Source organism: Cyrtonyx montezumae, unplaced genomic scaffold, assembly GCF_038088225.1.
Source record: "Cyrtonyx montezumae isolate F1298 unplaced genomic scaffold, pur_monq_1.0 scaffold_13, whole genome shotgun sequence".
Taxonomy (NCBI): domain Eukaryota; kingdom Metazoa; phylum Chordata; class Aves; order Galliformes; family Odontophoridae; genus Cyrtonyx; species Cyrtonyx montezumae.
In genome coordinates, this window is record NW_027071859.1 from 17,676,198 (window position 1) to 17,692,975 (window position 16,778).

At 35.4% G+C, this 16,778-nt stretch overlaps 2 protein-coding genes across 2 annotated transcripts in view; one reads left to right on the plus strand and one right to left on the minus strand.

The window, feature by feature from the left end:
• Positions 1-15,566, minus strand: part of TPO (thyroid peroxidase) — a 37,803-nt gene extending 22,237 nt beyond the window's left edge. Inside the window, exons 1-6 of the mRNA XM_065731090.1 lie at positions 15,473-15,566; positions 13,885-13,966; positions 10,586-10,755; positions 8,506-8,638; positions 4,213-4,342; positions 615-821 (exon numbers count right to left, since the gene is read on the minus strand). Coding sequence (XP_065587162.1) covers positions 615-821; positions 4,213-4,342; positions 8,506-8,638; positions 10,586-10,755; positions 13,885-13,966; positions 15,473-15,566 — 816 coding nt within the window. The remainder of the gene's footprint in view (positions 1-614; positions 822-4,212; positions 4,343-8,505; positions 8,639-10,585; positions 10,756-13,884; positions 13,967-15,472) is intronic.
• PXDN (peroxidasin) overlaps positions 1-16,778 on the plus strand; it is a 573,716-nt gene that overhangs the window by 210,111 nt on the left and 346,827 nt on the right. The window lies entirely within an intron of this gene.

Sequence of the window (16,778 nt, forward strand, 5' to 3'; positions counted from 1 at the left end):
ATTCAAATTTTCCATCTACCAAAGCAAAGATGTGATGTTTGTAAGTTTCAGCAACTCCTTGGAGATTGTTTTATATATACACTGAAAAGATACCTTTCTGCAAAAGTTTGCATTAGCTGCTGGAAATATCTTTGCTTGGAATGAGTGAAAGTAAAATCCTTGAACTTTATCTGTCTGGCAATTTAAAAACAGAATTATTTATTATCTATTTCTCTATTTTCTATGGTAGAATTCAGAGCCTTGAAGCATGAAAAACATAACAGTGGGGGAGACATAAGGTTTCTTAAACTTGTATAGTTGAAAAATATATTTGTACTGTGTACTGTAGCTGTAGTTTGTTATCTCTGTAAAACAATTTAATTCTGTACTTGTTCCATGTTATAATTACACTAGATTTCAATATTTTATCACCATCTGCTGTATTATTGATGATCTATCAATTTCCCTTGCAATTATTTTAGCATATGTATATCTCTAGTGTATTTTATGTTACTCACCTGTCTAGAGCTTGGTATTTCTCTTGAAGAAAAGAGAAAAAAATCTAATCATTTAATCATTTTAAAATCTTAATCATTAATCTTAATCATCTTAATTTAATCATTTAAAGATCTTACCTTTATCGGAAAGCATGGATTTTGTTTTTCACATGTCATCTGGCACTCCATTCCTGTTAAAAAGCTGGTTCTACTTATGCTCTGAGGTGTGAATGAAATGTCATGATCTATGTACTGTCCCCACACCATAATGATGTCAGAATATAGGTTGTCTTCCGTGACAGCCTCATTAGATGCATGAATTATCTTTCTTGTCACCTCTCGAACCTGCGAAAAGAACTACCTTACCTTAAGCGTCAAGTAGTACTTAACTTCTCACAGTCAGATAAAACACTAAAATCAGGATAAACAGTAATTAAAGCTAACTCCTCCCCCAGCTCCTCCTTGGAATACTTCACATTGTAGGGTACTTTTAATGGCTTGTTTGAAGAAAAGAAAGAGAAAACAACAAAAACAAAATCTGAGTGTTAGTTCTGTTCAGGAGCTAAAGTACCAGTGCCCAATGGAGATGTAAGATGTTTCAGTTAAGTTTTTCTATCTATTTGCCAAGTGAGCTGTGTACCTTTGACCTGTTCCTTCCCAGAGAATTTTGCAAATTTTGTGCTTCTTTTATACTGCCTATAAGTTTTCTTTCTTTCTGTTTTCTTTTCCTTTAAGAAATGGATTCTGCTTAGCAATCTCAGATCAGCATGGATATACCACAGTTCTGGATTGTTCTGCTTAAAGAGAGCATGTTATGCAACACAGAAGACAGGCATGGTTGCAAATACATGGCAGCTGGAAACTGCTTCATTTTTCCAGGCAGGGACAAGCCGCAGAGTATTTCCTGAAGCATTCCTGTGAAAACTGCACAGAGATATAGATGCTCTTAGAGGGAATACCTGGAGACATCATTGCTATATGCTCAGCCAACACTGATCACTAACTGAAGCCATTGGAGCAAAATCAGCAGTTAATTTATGATTAAGATATCAATATTATTCACAAATTCCTCCCTCATAGTGCAAAATATTCCATCAATTAGGAGCCATATAGTTGAAAGGGCTGCACGTAGAGTAAAAGTCTGTAATAAATATGAGGGTTATGTAATGAATGAATAAAGTAGATACACTTAAATAGAATTTGTGAGGACAAGAAATAACATGGGACTTGCTAAGAACACCAGCCTTCATATTGAAATAGTCAAGTGCAGTGATACATGGCACTCAACAGAAATATAAGTCATTATATCAGTATTTGAATAACTTTGATGGTCACAAGTCTCCAAATTTTTCTTTCAGTTTGGAAAATTTTCTAATTGGACTTACATTACTCAACTATGCTGTGCTCTATCACTTTACAATAATCCTCAAACTTCAAAGAATCATAAAATCATAAATTGTAAAATGGCTTAGCAAGATCCTTGAGCTCCCATCCCCTGCCATGGGCAGAGTTGCCAGTCAGTTGACCAGACTGCCCAGGGCAACACCTTACCTGGTCTTGAACAACTCCAGGACAGACTTATGGCTTACGTTCACTTTATTTACATGACTCTTTTTAAAAGTTATAGGTAGTTAGTCAATAGTACAAAAAAGATGAAATCATGTAAGTGGGAAAAAACAGCTATGACACTGTTTTCATCATATCTTCAGATTTAAACAGAGAAGCTTGCTGGTTGTGGAAACAATGCAAGGTTTTAAAATGTGTTTTACTTCACAAGTATGTACTCAATTTAATATAAAAATAGGAAGCTTGTAAAGCCTGGAAATTTACTTGTGCAAATGTCAGACTTTCATCTCCATGCACTAAATTATGTAGCTTAGAGAGAATGTTATTTCATTAATAACATTGCAGGTGACATTAACACTAAATTCTCCTCTTCATCCTTATTAAACATGAGGTGGTTAAAGTAACAAGGCTTTGAGCCCATTGAAAGTCAGGTTTCAAGAAATGATGACAAACCAGGAATAGTAAGTCTAGCTCATATCACTGTACGCTGCAATGGGGAATTTTTCACTCAGTCCCCTATGCAGAAACTTTTTGTTCAAACTTTCCTCCCTGCTATTTTCTAAGCATACAGGCTGCAAAGATTTGTAAATAATGCAAAGTCTTAACTTTGAACTTTCTAAAAAATAAAATTCTGGTTTGATAGTAATATTTTTCAGCTATGGTATGTTTATCAAGGAGGCAATGTTGTATATTTGTACACACATAATACATATAGATTGCACGTTTTACATGCATTGTATTTATTTATTTAGTTAAAAGCCATTCTTGTCCTTCCTCTGGACCTCCTTCCCTGAATAAGGAGTCATAAAATCATCATGTTTATATTGGAACAAAATTCTGGAGACCACACGATGCAACTTTATGTTACAAGAAGGAAATAGGCTATTTAGAGCCTCATCAAGCTTTTGACTCTTACCCATGAAATTGTCTAGTAAATTTATTGTTCTCGCAGCAAAAAAAAAATTTCTTATATCAAGAAAAAATATAAAGCAACTTGTAGCAGTTGGCTCTTCCCCTGTCAGTGTAAATCACTGTGAAGAAAGTACCTTTCCTCTTTTCTGCAATGGCCTTTTACTTCGCAGTATACACACATCATCTGTCATTGTCTCACAGTTGTAGGGGTTGGAAAGGACCTCCAGAGATGATCGAGTCCAACCCCTCTGCCAAAGAAGCACCCCAGCCCAGGTAGGCATCCAGGCTCCCCACAACATCATTGTAAAAATCACAACAGCTTTAATAAGGATTTCGAATCCACGTTAAACATGCTAGTGTTCCAGCAAAGTACCCTACTGAATTGCTTCCTTTACAAAAAGCAAAATAAAATCCCTTTTGCAATGATTAAATACAAGCCTCTCCTTACCAAAAAGGGACCAAGAGTGAGTGAAATCATAATACAAAACAGACACACAAATAAACACAGCTCCTCCGTGGTAACGTATGACAACACCCACTGCGTCCTTAGAGATGTAAAGCTGCTCCCTGAACAGTAGAACTGAGGGCTTCCCTCCTACAAAGGTTGTAAAAGCAGAGACCAGCACAAACAAAGAAATGTTACAAAAGAAGGAAAATGAGTGCTCATCCATCTCCAAAGATCCAGGCAAACCTGGATCATGAAAGGATCTCCAGAAAGAAGGGATCTCTAACAACAGACCCTTCCTCAGTTGCAGTCAGCTCTTAAATGAGGTCTAAGAGGGGCGCAGCCTGGCTCCACCCCTTCAGGTCACACAGGTGAATCTCCTCCACCTGTGCTCCCAGGGCTGACCAGATCTTTCCTTCAGGTGCTCCATCAGTGGTTCAGGCTGTGACTCAGCAGTTCCCATACACTACTTTTTTGGTTGGCTGTGTTTGCTGTCAGCACTTTTCTTTTTTTAATGTTTCAATTCAAAAGTCAGAGCAATGGGTAATGTAAAAAAAGCTAAGTAAATTAAGGAACATGCCAGGAGTGGAGAAAACATTCCAGCTACACTTTTCAGCATAAGAGGTCTGTGTCTAGGTCCACACTATGGTTCTTTTCCTCAAAGCTGGGCAATAACTAACCTGTGTCTACTGGCTGCCTGCAACTGAAGGAAGACCTGCCTGCTCTTACTATGGTCAAGCTTCTTTTACTGTTTGATTTACTGGTGTGGCAGATATGTTTATAGCCAGTGTTTCACATGATATGCTTTCTAACCTGGGGTAGCTGGACTCCATTGTATCGAATACTGGAATCCCATCCTCGGGGTTGACTGAGTCCATCTTCATAGGTTGGTGGGAGCCATCTAGCCAAGGCTGTGTTGGATGCTCCCCATCTAGTATGTTCCCTGGGAAAAAAGAATAAAACAAACAAAAATTGCACACAAAGAACCTTCATCTCTGTATAATTCTGAATGTAAAATAATCATCAGCCACAAGACAATATTTCCTCGTAACGAGATGTTCATATAATGATCTTTGCAAAGGAATCAGTTATTTGTCTTCCTGTATCCCAAGATCAATTTAACATGAAGGGATGCTGTCTGACTTATGTTTCTCATTTATGTTGGTTACCTTTTGATGTAGTTGCCCATGTAGTGACTTCCTAATAATGAAATCATATTCCTATGAGTCAAAAATACAGTTAAGGGTTCTTGCATTTTTAAAAAGATGCTTGTTTAGAGCAATAGCTTGGAAATCAAGATTTAGGAAAATATAATGGAGCCTTACTATAAAAGTGAAGAAAGTTTAAAAGAAAAAATGGGTACCGGTCATACATAGGCTTCATTTAACATGATCTAAGAAAGAACAATGAAAGGAGAATGATGGTTTAAGCTGCTGGATTTAGTGGCAGAGCTCCTTCTGGTTGTATCTACTTTTTGGGAAGACCTATGAACAAGCATAAGCTCTGGTATGCATTTGGTTGTTATCATCTAGCATTTCTTCAAACACATGGCTGGGCACACTTTGGAATTAGTGCAGACCAGTTTTCCATGAAGCCAGCCTTTTTGGAAGAGGGAAGGTGTATAAAATGGCTTAGACAAGAGTTTAAATGTAAAAGAATGTAGACAGCAGTAAAGTCATCCTTGATTAGGTGGTCATGAAATTATTCATGATCTTTTTATTTATTAGTTCATTCATTGAGTCCTGGGCTTGGCCCAGTTAATTTTCTATCATGAAAATTTTGATTGCATTTTCCCTAAGTGGAGAATATTTTAGGTGTTTTTATTGTTTGTTGATTTGCTTTATATGGTCTGTGCAATAAATTTTGTAATTGCTAAATATATAAGGTATTAACAAGAAGAAATACAGTTTTAGAAATGTACCCAGTTATCTCTGACAGTTAGTAGAAATATAGCATGTTATAACATTTATATTTCTATTGGGATACTGAAGAGGGAGCAGTTACTTTATTAATCCTTCATTGATCTCTAGAACACTGAAATGACTCGATTTGCCAAGTTATATGATAGAGTAATGCTCTTAATTATGCACAATAATTCACATTTGAAGGTTGAAGTATGTTTCAATAAAGCATTCAAATTAGTTACAGTTGATTTGTCTTTATTGAAATTACATAAAATACTGCACATACTGTAGTGCTATTTCACTCAATTAAAAATAATGAAGTGTTAATTTTGCTGCTTAACTAGTGATTTTTCTCCTGATTGCTTTTATATTGTAGCAGCTCACTGGAATGCTACTCTAGTAAAACCCCTCTCACATGCCTTGTTATTATTCTATTAAATATGGTAATGTCTAGGAATCTTGCATAAGTTATAAATGTTTTATCTAGGGTAGATGAAATAATGATAATTTGGTATCATTGTACACTTACAGAGTAGTCAAATTTGATAACGATACGTTCTATTTATGGGAAGTGGAACTTTTCCTTCACTTGTGGAGTGTAGAATTACATTATCTGGATATTATTTTGGTCCCTAAGGAGGAAACTAGAATTTTGAGATATTGCTTGCTATCCAGATTTATGTCTTTTGAATGACACCTAGCTTCTATTTAAGTGAAGGAGCCATCCTAAAGGAAACATCTCAATTTCTTTTCCTAGTCAGTGGGTTCAGTCAGGGTTGGTCATTCTTTCCCCTGGTTGTACCATATTAAAATTTGTAACTCCTGCAGTATTAGAGCTTCAAAAAAAAATCAGAAAAAAGAGACACCTTGTGAGTGCCATCCTGTCATCCTGTACTATGCCTCACTATTAGGAACACTTGAAGACACAGTCTTGCAGTAGACATGCAAATACCTCAGAAAGGTAAGATTAGAGGACATTAATTTGCACCATGAGTTGACATTTTTTTAGTACTTGTAATTTCTCTTCATTTGAATCATTGCTCTAATCATTAAAAACAAACAAAGAAAGAAAAAAACCAACAGATCAATGCAGTTAGTTGGGATAAAAATGAACAGACAAAACCAACTTGGGTGTACCCTATCTTTCAGTTCTCTTAACTAATATTGTACATTTATATTTCTTATTATCAACATATATGCCTTCAGACACAAAGAAAAGTAAATTTTGTTGATATGTTACTAGCTGAATGAGCATAATGATACTGCTGGGAATGTTTGATGTCATGATCATATTCTCCATAGAAAGCCATGCTCGTGCTGTTCTGTTATGTCTTTGTTCTGTGAATTTTATTTTTAAGTGCTACCTATGAAATGCAGGATTTGCTGACCTAAAACACAGTGCGTTCCTATTGGGTACCTAAAATGATAAATATAATTAAATTTTTTCCACTTGAAATTGCAGCTGTAAAACAGGGAAAACTGTAGACCAGTACTTTCTGTTAATGTTTGAAGTTTTTTAAGTTGGTTAACATTATAGAATTTGTGGTTTACATTACAGTACAATGGAACTTTTCACCTGATGTACTTCAGTAAAGCTGGAGGTACTTTATGGTACTCACATAATTTTAGACTGAGATCTAGCCTGATGGCTTCAAAGTCTCAGTTTTTTGTTTGTTTGTTTGTTTGTTTTTTTACATTGCACCTTCTACAGACATTTTAAGCAGAGTATAAAATAAGACAAATATAAATGATAACAGCAACTAAAGACTAACCAGACTCCATGCATCATAGTTACTCCAGCCAATTTTAGAAACCTATTTGCACATCCTTGTATTACTAGAGTCACCACAGAAAAAAAGATGTTTTACTTTACCCACAAATGTTTTTCTCTCCAGAAATGAAGAGAACGACCTCAGCAGCAATGCCTGTGTATTAGAAGCCTCAGCTATGTACTTAAATTTGGCTGCTTGGACAATATTTTCAAGCTCCAATAGAGTTGTCAGTGCAAATATTATACTAACCGTTAGTTCAGATTCCAAGCAATTTTGCAATTGCCTGGGGGAATTCATGTATATCCACATAGATTTATAACATTGATGCATATCAGGCTGTGTCCTTTCGACAAAGAGCTTAACATGCACATTTCTTACAAATGACTTGTGATGCAGAAATACTGCTCCATCTCATAAAAACTGAGTGATTGAATAATAGAACTGCAGAATGTTATCACTGTTCAGTCACCATATTGCAGAATGCTTTAACCTGTGTAATGCTAATGATCTTCCATTTACAGCTCTGTAGTAGTGTATGATTGCAGCCTGCCTTTCCATTCGTGACCTTAAGCCTAGGTATCCTGAGGCTAAACATAAATACCATTTATCCTTATACTTGAAAAGGTCCTTTATTCTCCACTTTACATCCTCACTGTATTGAAGTATTCTAAAATAAAGTCGCACCTGTTAAGGTGAGTTTTGTAGGAAATATTCCTGACTTATATTACAATAAAAATAGGTAATTAGTAAATAATAATCATTTAAATATCCATCAGCACATTCCTAAGAATAGATATATAAAACTAAATGTATCACCTAAAATTTTTATGTGTATGTTCACTAAGTATTAAGGTTGTGAGAAAAAAAAAAAGAAGAGAATTTACTTGATTTTCTTATTGCTCATTGTGAAAAAGTAGTATTTTTCTGTTTAGTGTTGTTCTATCTGATTTAATGAAAATGGAAGTTGGGTTAGAATTCAATCGGTTTAATTTATGTAGAAAAAGACATCTACTGAATAAGTCCAACAAAATTTAAAGTTCCTTACATAATCTTAGAAGCTTTCAAAGGAGAGCCTTTCTGCAAAATTAGTGTACTAAATTTGAGATGAAGAGGCTCTTCCCCTGGGAGCTTTAAGGGGAACTTATTTTAGGGAGACACTGATGCCAAGTGATTGAAGTCATTCACCCATTTTTTCTAGGAAAAATAAAGGTTAATTATTGAGTTTAAAGAAAGAGAAAGGAAGGGGGGAAGGGGGGGTGGCAAGGGAAGGCAGGCAGGAAGGAAAGGAAGGAAAGGAAGGAAAGGAAGGAAAGGAAGGAAAGGAAGGAAAGGAAGGAAAGGAAGGAAAGGAAGGAAAGGAAGGAAAGGAAGGAAAGGAAGGAAAGGAAGGAAAGGAAGATTTTTCAGGGCACAATTATTATCAAACATACCTGTTATTGCAGGCACCGGTGATGAGTCGATACTTATTAGCTAAGCAATTGTTTGGACATTTTGGTGGCAACATGTAAGCCAGACATCCAGAAATGTTAGCAATCATAGTAAGTAGATCAGCTGATAAAAGATCTGTAAGGAAGAACCCAAGTACTCTGTTGGTAAATGGCTTCTATGGGAGAAAAGACATTATTATCAGCAGCAATTACATCATTTTCTCTTCTTTCTAGGAAAGAGCGCTTAGTTAGATGTGCTGCAGTAGATAGTCTTAGGGACTTAGAGGAGATATGAAGTGAAGGGGGAGAGCTATTTTTATTATCATGAATTAGAGAATAAAAGGGGAGCTATCCATCCATAGCTGAGACCTGAGGTTGACTTGCTCCTTTCTCTCTTTTAATCATCCTCTCTCTGCATTCTCTTCTCTTTCCATGCACTGTGATCACATCATTTGGCCAGTCTTTATACTTAAAACAAAGGTGTAAAAAATGTTCAGGAGAAGATGTATATACAAATGAATAAAACCTTGGGACTGGAAGGATGCTGAAATTTAAAGTGAGAATGACTGACTATATAGCTATGTGCAGAGTGGGAGAGGAATAGAGTTACTGCTGAGGGGAGGGTAGGGGAGGGGAGGGGAAGAGGGAAGAGGGAAGAGGGAAGAGGGAAGAGGGAAGAGGGAAGAGGGAAGAGGGAAGAGGGAAGAGGGAAGAGGGAAGAGGGAAGAGGGAAGAGGGAAGAGTTCAGCAGTCAAATCATCTGAGAAAAGTTCCACTGAGCAACTAGAATCTATGCAAGGTAGTGGTGAGAGTAGAGGGAGAATGGGTTGTTTGACCAGCTATGTAATGTTGCTATTATGTCCTGGCTATCCACATTAAATTTGTGAGTACAGATGCATTTACTAGTTCAGGTTCAAAGTCATGCTCAGAATCCAATTTCCACCATCAGTATAGCTTAGGTATTGATCCGTATGTTTGCTTTAAAATGTTTTGTTATTTGTTCCACAGAATATAGCAAATAATAATCATTGGGTCTATCCAAGTTCTGTGCAAATTTCTTTAGTTCTGTAAATTTATGAGTTTTGTACACTTTGTGACTTAAAAATTCTGCATCTCTGTGAGCCTATAAATTATAAATATACACTCACACAAATAGAAATATTTATAGTTCTACAAAAGTCCCATTCATTTAGTAAGCCAGATGTTTCCTCAAGGAAAAAAAAAAAGAAAAAGAGGAGAAAAGATAACTGTAGGTCTTTATGTTTGCCTACAACACTCTGATGCTTCAATGTCTTGAAAAATGTTGTCATGGTATAATATGAAGATAGAGAATAAAAATTTTAAATCTCCAGTTTGCTTTAAGCAAAGGAATTATAGTTTGAAGGAAAAAAAATCTGATTTTTTAGCTTTACTGACCCTGGAAACTCATCTTGAAATACATCTTGAATTAACAGTAACAAGACCTTTACTTACACAATTATATGTCACTGAACTTACTTGATTACCTACCTTTATTTCTCCATCTAACATAAAAAACAGTTGAAATATAAACAAAGTGAAAGTAAATTTGCAACTGCAATATACTATTTAAATAGTTTTGGAAATTTGAAGGTATTTTCTTAAAATGAGGTATCAGTAAGACCAGCTGTTTCCAGAGGTAATAGATTTCAAAGTGCCAGTGTCACAGAGAGATAGGTACTTTATTCTTTTTACTTGTAAGCTCTATGTCCCAGAAGCACTAAAACCAAAGATATTTCACTATAACCAAGAAGTCTGCAACAATGTGAATATGCAAGATTATTTATAGACAGTATGGTCATGAGTTTGCAGGATGCCAATAGCAAAGTGCTTCTTTCCTCAACTGTAGGAACACAGTCAACTCTTCAGTAAAGAAAAATGTAAAACAGTGACTACATGAGATGCTTTTAATAGGAACAGGGAGAGTATGCTGGCCCCAGGTGTGGACAAGATATGTATATCTGCCTAAAGTAAAAATTTTGCCAGGTTAGTATAATTTTAATCTAAAAGACAGTATAGAAGGAATCAACAAGGATTTTTACTGACGTCAGTACCCCGTGTTTACCAGTTGAATGCAATGAACGCTTGTGCTTCTGGCAAACTTTTTGTTTCAACACTTGAATTGACATTTCCATTCGTTCTGCTGCCTGGGAAATATCTTGACTGTCTCGTTCAGGAAATTTTGAGAAGGCCAGCAGTGAGGTAGGACTTGCTATTCCCTTTCCTTGGATACTTCTGTAATCAAAATAAAATAATAAACTTATTAATATGTGTATTTTTCTATGTTAGGTATATTCTCAGTTTGAGGTATAACTTGATCAAAGGATGTGCTGGAAAAGCAAAAATTAAAGAATACATTTTTACCTTGTTTTGCAAGGAAAATTTTGGAAAGTGTTCTTCTGTTGAGCACACACAGTAGTGATAAAGTTTGTGTGAAGCTGTCACAATGAAACACTAACTGGAGTTGTGGACAAAGCCTGCAGCACAAAGTGTCTGAGAAGACTCATGCAGAATAATCACAACACATCTCCTCCTCTAGAGGCATCTAAGTGAGTACGCTTCATTTTTATGTGACATTTAATATCACAAAGTGACATGACAACATTTGTAAAAGTTAGCTAGAACAAAAACAAAACCAACCACCCTTCAGGGCAAGGTATGTCCCATATGTTCTGTTCAACCTTTTGTCTAATATTATGGATTGTGTAAGATTATCACAGTCATTATTAGTTTGTCATGCTTCTCTTTCCTCCCCCTGTTCCACCTCTTCATTCACGCTAGTCTCTTCTAGTTCATACCTACAGTCCTAGAGATGATCTCTGATTCTGGAAGGAGACAATGTTTTTTGTCACTAATTTAAAAATCTGCATTGATATTTTTGAATGAAGGAATAGCCCCATAAAGCTAAGACAGTTCTATTATTTGGAAGATGAGAGATATTTAGGTGGAAAGTAGTTTATATTTGCCAGGTGCTCAGTTACTGAGTCTCTCTGCAGATGAACATTAAAATATATACATATCTATATATACAAAACAAATTCTCCAAAGTACAAGCCATACATTATCATTCAGTGTCTGATATTCTGGTTCTTTCTGTCTTGAATGAATGTATTTATAAAGTAGGGTTTTTTTAGAGATTCCAAGCCAGAACAAATGCCTTAGACATTTGCTGTTGTTCAGATCTCCCATAACAACAGCACTGTGCAGAATATAAAGGGAGTACCATTTCTTCTTTCTTAAAATATGTATGTCCATGGTTATTGTTGCAGTCAGGCCAGTGGCACTGAGAATGATGCCAACAGGGTTTCTGCAACTGTAACTATAACAATGGATTCAAAACACTGAAAAGGATTTTCCCATATATATATATGCATATAGACTCAAGGATGGTTCCTTCTTCAGATAGTCAATCTGAGTTTTCATAGATAGAGATCAATATAATAAAATATATTAAGAGTTGTACAATTCAGATGTTTTGAAATTGTTGAAACATATTAAACAAAGAACAGTTCAAAAACTTAAGTGATTATATTAACAGCTGATGTGAGGAAACCTGTTTTTCCAGTTTAATCACAATTCAAGGTTATTGAGGTCTGAGGAAATAAACAGTTATTTTGACTCAGACAGCTTGTAGTTCAGATCCCTAGATCAGTAATTCAGCAAACATCAGGTTGGACTACTGTACATGGAATGATTAAGAGTTTTCCTGTACTAACCTGAAAAAGATACTGCCTTTTCATCTCAGATCTGCCTTTTCAGACTCAAAGATGGCACTGAGCTCATCTGTATTGCACTGTAGTTTCCTTCAGTTATTTGTAAGCCAAAGTAAAACGAGTTTGCACAGTGCTGCGACCTTTATAACTTCCAGAATTTCAAATAGGCAGTCAGATGCACTTCTTTCTTGTTTTTAGCTTCTGTGCAGTCTAAAGCTTTAATTCAAGTACATAGCTTTCCTTTTTACAAAAGTAAAGGTCCTAGCAGTTTTAGATTGATATGATATAAACGTATAGAATTATATTATTTAAGAAGTTAAACACATTCCCTCCTTAAGATAATAATGAGATTAGATAATAGTGCAGTCCTCAGTATTTTGCAAAGTGCCAAGGAATTGTGTCTAAGAGGCAGGTGTTGAGCATGTATACCAGCCTGGATTAAAATAGCAAGAGGTCTCTCAATGGGCTGATTAAATCCACAAGGAACTGAATTAAATAAGAGCACACAATGGAAATATAATTTTCATTTCTGGTAATGTTCATTTTTAACAGTCCTAGTATTTTATACAAGTTAACACAAGAAAAAATTATGGACATTGGATTTCTAACACTGGCACGAGACACTTATGCTTCTGATTCCACAAAACAGGAAACAAAAATATGCTTCAGAACTGATACTAATGCACATCTTCAGACTGCAAGCTTTTGGCCCTTTGGCTGCTTACAAGGTTAAATCAAAACTACAAAGGACATAAATGGCTTACTAGCAATCTTCTGCCCCAAAATTATCCAAAGATTAAAAACAATTCCTGTCAGATCAAATGCTTAATTTAACAGCTTTAGATTACTGATCTAATTTTGAAGTGCTGCTGTTGAAAGAAGAAAGGGGAAGGGGAGGAAAGGAAATGGGAGGAAGTGGGAAGAAAGGGAAAGGGAAAAAGGGAAAAAGAGGAAAAAAGGGAAGGAAATTGAAAGGAAAAGGGAAGGGAAGAAAGAGGAAGAAAGGTGAGAGAAGGAAAAAGAGGAGAGGGTAGAAGAAGGGAAAGTAGGACAGGTGAAAAAATCTTATTTGTTTGCCTTTTCCATAATATTTATTTCTCAATATATCTACAATTATTACTGGAGCATCTCTCCTATGAGGAAAGGTTGAGTGACCTGAGACTCCTCAGCCTGGAGAAAAGGAGGCTCAAAGGAGGGTCTTAAAGTACCTGAAAGGAAAGTGAAAATAGAATGGAGCCAGGCTCTTTTTCTTGGTACCTTATGCCAGGATTAGAGGCAATGGGCACAAATTGGAACATGAGAGGGTCTGTCTGAGCACCAGGAGCACTTTTGTGCTGCATGGTGATGGAGCACTGGAATAGGCTGCCTAGAGGCTGTGGGGTCTCCTCCTTGGGGATCCCTCAAAGTTGCCTGGATGTGGTGCTGAGCACGCTGCTCTGGATGCCCCAGCTGGAGTAGGAGCAGGGCCTCTGCGACTATTATAAAAGCTTTTAAAGGATAAGAACTTTGTATAATGCCATACTTCATAGCCCATATCTAGTCCAGTGATCCTGGGGTGAGAATACAGTCTCATTTTTATAAAACTTCTGTTAGGAAAGCTTTTTGCTGAATAAATTTACTTCTAAGATTTTTTTATTCAATTTTTTTTTACCTTTTCAGAGCATATTTTGTAGCATAATCCACCATACTAGAAGCCTTCTGGATAGCCTCAGTAATGCAGTTATCTTCACTTTCTTCTCAACAGAAAAACAAAACAATAAAACAAAATATTAAATATTCATTGAAATTCATTTATAGAATAAATAGGTTTAAAATATCATCATGTGCAATTTTTCCCCATTAAACATATCTCCATTGTTTAATGCTGTGTTTTCTGACCTTTCTGAAAAATAAGGTAAGAGTAGTAAATCAATTCTTCCATAACTTCTAAAGTGTTTTTGTTTTCTTCCAGCATGAATCCAGCTACATACATTGCCCAGTGCCACACTTACAGATCCAACTGAAAATGTGGTATTATGTGAGGATTAGGGTTAGGCTTCATGTAGGCTTCATGTGTGTGTTGCATAAGGCTGCCCTTGGACTGAAAGGACAAATCTTTTCTCACAGGTAGCACGAGCCATTCACATGATTCATTTAATGTTATTCCAATTTGTTACATCTGAAAATGCTTTTAAGACTAAGTTAAAATTAGAGATGGATCTTTATAGTTAATACAGACTTTTAAATTTAACACTGCAAGATTTTTAATTATCATTAAGGGTTGAATCTCTGAGAAATATATTTTGACTAAAATATTTTTCATCATGTGATATTGATTTAGACTCTAATCTAGAAGAGAAAATCCATCTTCTATACCTGAATTCCACTCTCTCACTTTTCTATTTATTCCTATATTCATTTTGTGTTAAATAAAGTAAAATACAACCTCATTTTAAACTATATCTTTGCAAATGATTAATATAGGAGCATCAAACACAGAATCCTCTATAGAAAACCAATCTGATCCTGTTTCACAGAGATGGTCAAAAATCTATTTACCATCTAAAGTAATGTCTTGGATATTGGCTCAGAAGTTACTTATCTTATAGTTTGTATATCATTTTATTTTATTTGTGATTTTACAATAACTTCAGATGAAAACATTCTTAAGATCTTTCCATTCCAAACCATATCTAATAGTTATGAAATAAATTAAGTATATGTTAATATTGAAAAATCCTGCTTATTCACAATCTCTGCTCTAAGGTAAAATCAGCCTCTTGGAAATTGTCCTTTCAAAATTCAGTCTTGTATCTATTGCATTAGACTACTAAACCTCACTGATTTAGACAGATCAGATGCAAATTAAATAGCTCTGATGTAGAAAAATATGGGATTTTATCATTTGAACTTTTGCAGTCATTTATCACTTGAACTTGAGCTTCTTCAGTCTGAGATGTTCTAAAATCCCTCCAGTAATCAGAGGGTCCCAGTGTGAATGGATCCATGGAGATGTGCAGCCTAGTGGGACAGCAGCAGTGTGCCAGTTGGCACATCACATGGCAACTGACTGTAGTCCACAGTGACTAAAGGAGTCACTAGATTGGCACTCCGGTAGAGAAATCCAGCAACCATGCTTCTAAACATTACAGTTGACATATGGATGCCAGTAAGAAAATTGAATCAGTCCTACACATACATCTCTAGAGATACATTGCATGTCATGAAATAAAACGATATGTATTTTATCTGTTACTTACCAAAGAGGACATCTTTGCCTATCTGAAGGAAAGAGAAGAAAACAGCTGTGAAGGCTATAGCTGCTGAAATTCCCAAAATAACGAACACTTTCATCTAGAAGAAAGTAGAGAGAAATGTTTACAAAATATATTCCTTCAATTTACAAATAATTATAAGCCATATTACAGATAATTTCTAGTGTATGGTAAATTTTACTATTAAATTAGATTTGTAGCCAAATGTTTGAATATGTTACTGAAATTTTAAATATTCATTTTTAGAAATAACTGTACATCCTTTTCTCTATTTTCATTCCTTATTATCTAACTCCTTTCCCCCTAGAAAAACTTCTAGCACAAGGAGATACAACACTTTCTTTTTACAGCATGATATGTTCTGACAGTATTAGCAATGCTTAGCCTACAGAATAGAAATTAAGCAATATTTTACTATTCATTTTTAACTTCTGTGTCTTCATATGGTTTGATTATAACTTTTGGGTTATTCACCGGATAGCGAAACTGGCTAAACTAAGAACAACATCAACCAGACTTGTCTATAGTTTGTCCATGTACAAGTGTAATACCAAAGCTGTACAACAAATATACTCACATTGCAAATATGTGCTACATATTCCATTTCAGTAGTCTGGTTTGGTGCTTGTGCAAATACTTACATAAATTATCCAAAAAGTAATATTTTTCACATGCTACATTGTGACCAATAAAGAAAACAATAAATTAACAAATCAGCTAATAATTCAGGGAAGTAATATTACCCAAAGCAATTCAGTGTGAAAGCATCCCTTATTTTCCACGACTTAATATGATAAAAGTTGCTCTCTAAAAAGGTAAGCAAAAGTTTCATAGTCTGACCTTTTGTATGCTGAGCAGCTGATCTTCTGCAGTTCTGTACTTTATTGATGGCAGTAACTCTTCTGAAATATTCAAGTGAAGTACTTTCTTGGGGCCCAGCCTACACTATCAGCTTGATGTGCTGCTCACTCAAGCTTTAAAAGTGCAAATGATTTCAAAAATCTTATTTCAACACAGTATGTTCACATAATGCAGAAACTGACGTTAGTGCTTCACTTGTTTATTTTTTCCTGCTAACAAGCCAAAAGTTACCTTGTCAGTAATTTCTGACATAAGACTTTTTTTAAAGGAAATGCAAAGGAACTTTACTAAAGTACTTCCTGGGTACATTTTTCACGAGTTCATTTTGCCAATAAGTTTGGAAAAGAAGGCAGACCTGTGACCTATTTAATATTTTTTCTGGTATTGACACTTTAACAAAATGACCTTCATTACCTCTGCTGATAGCCCC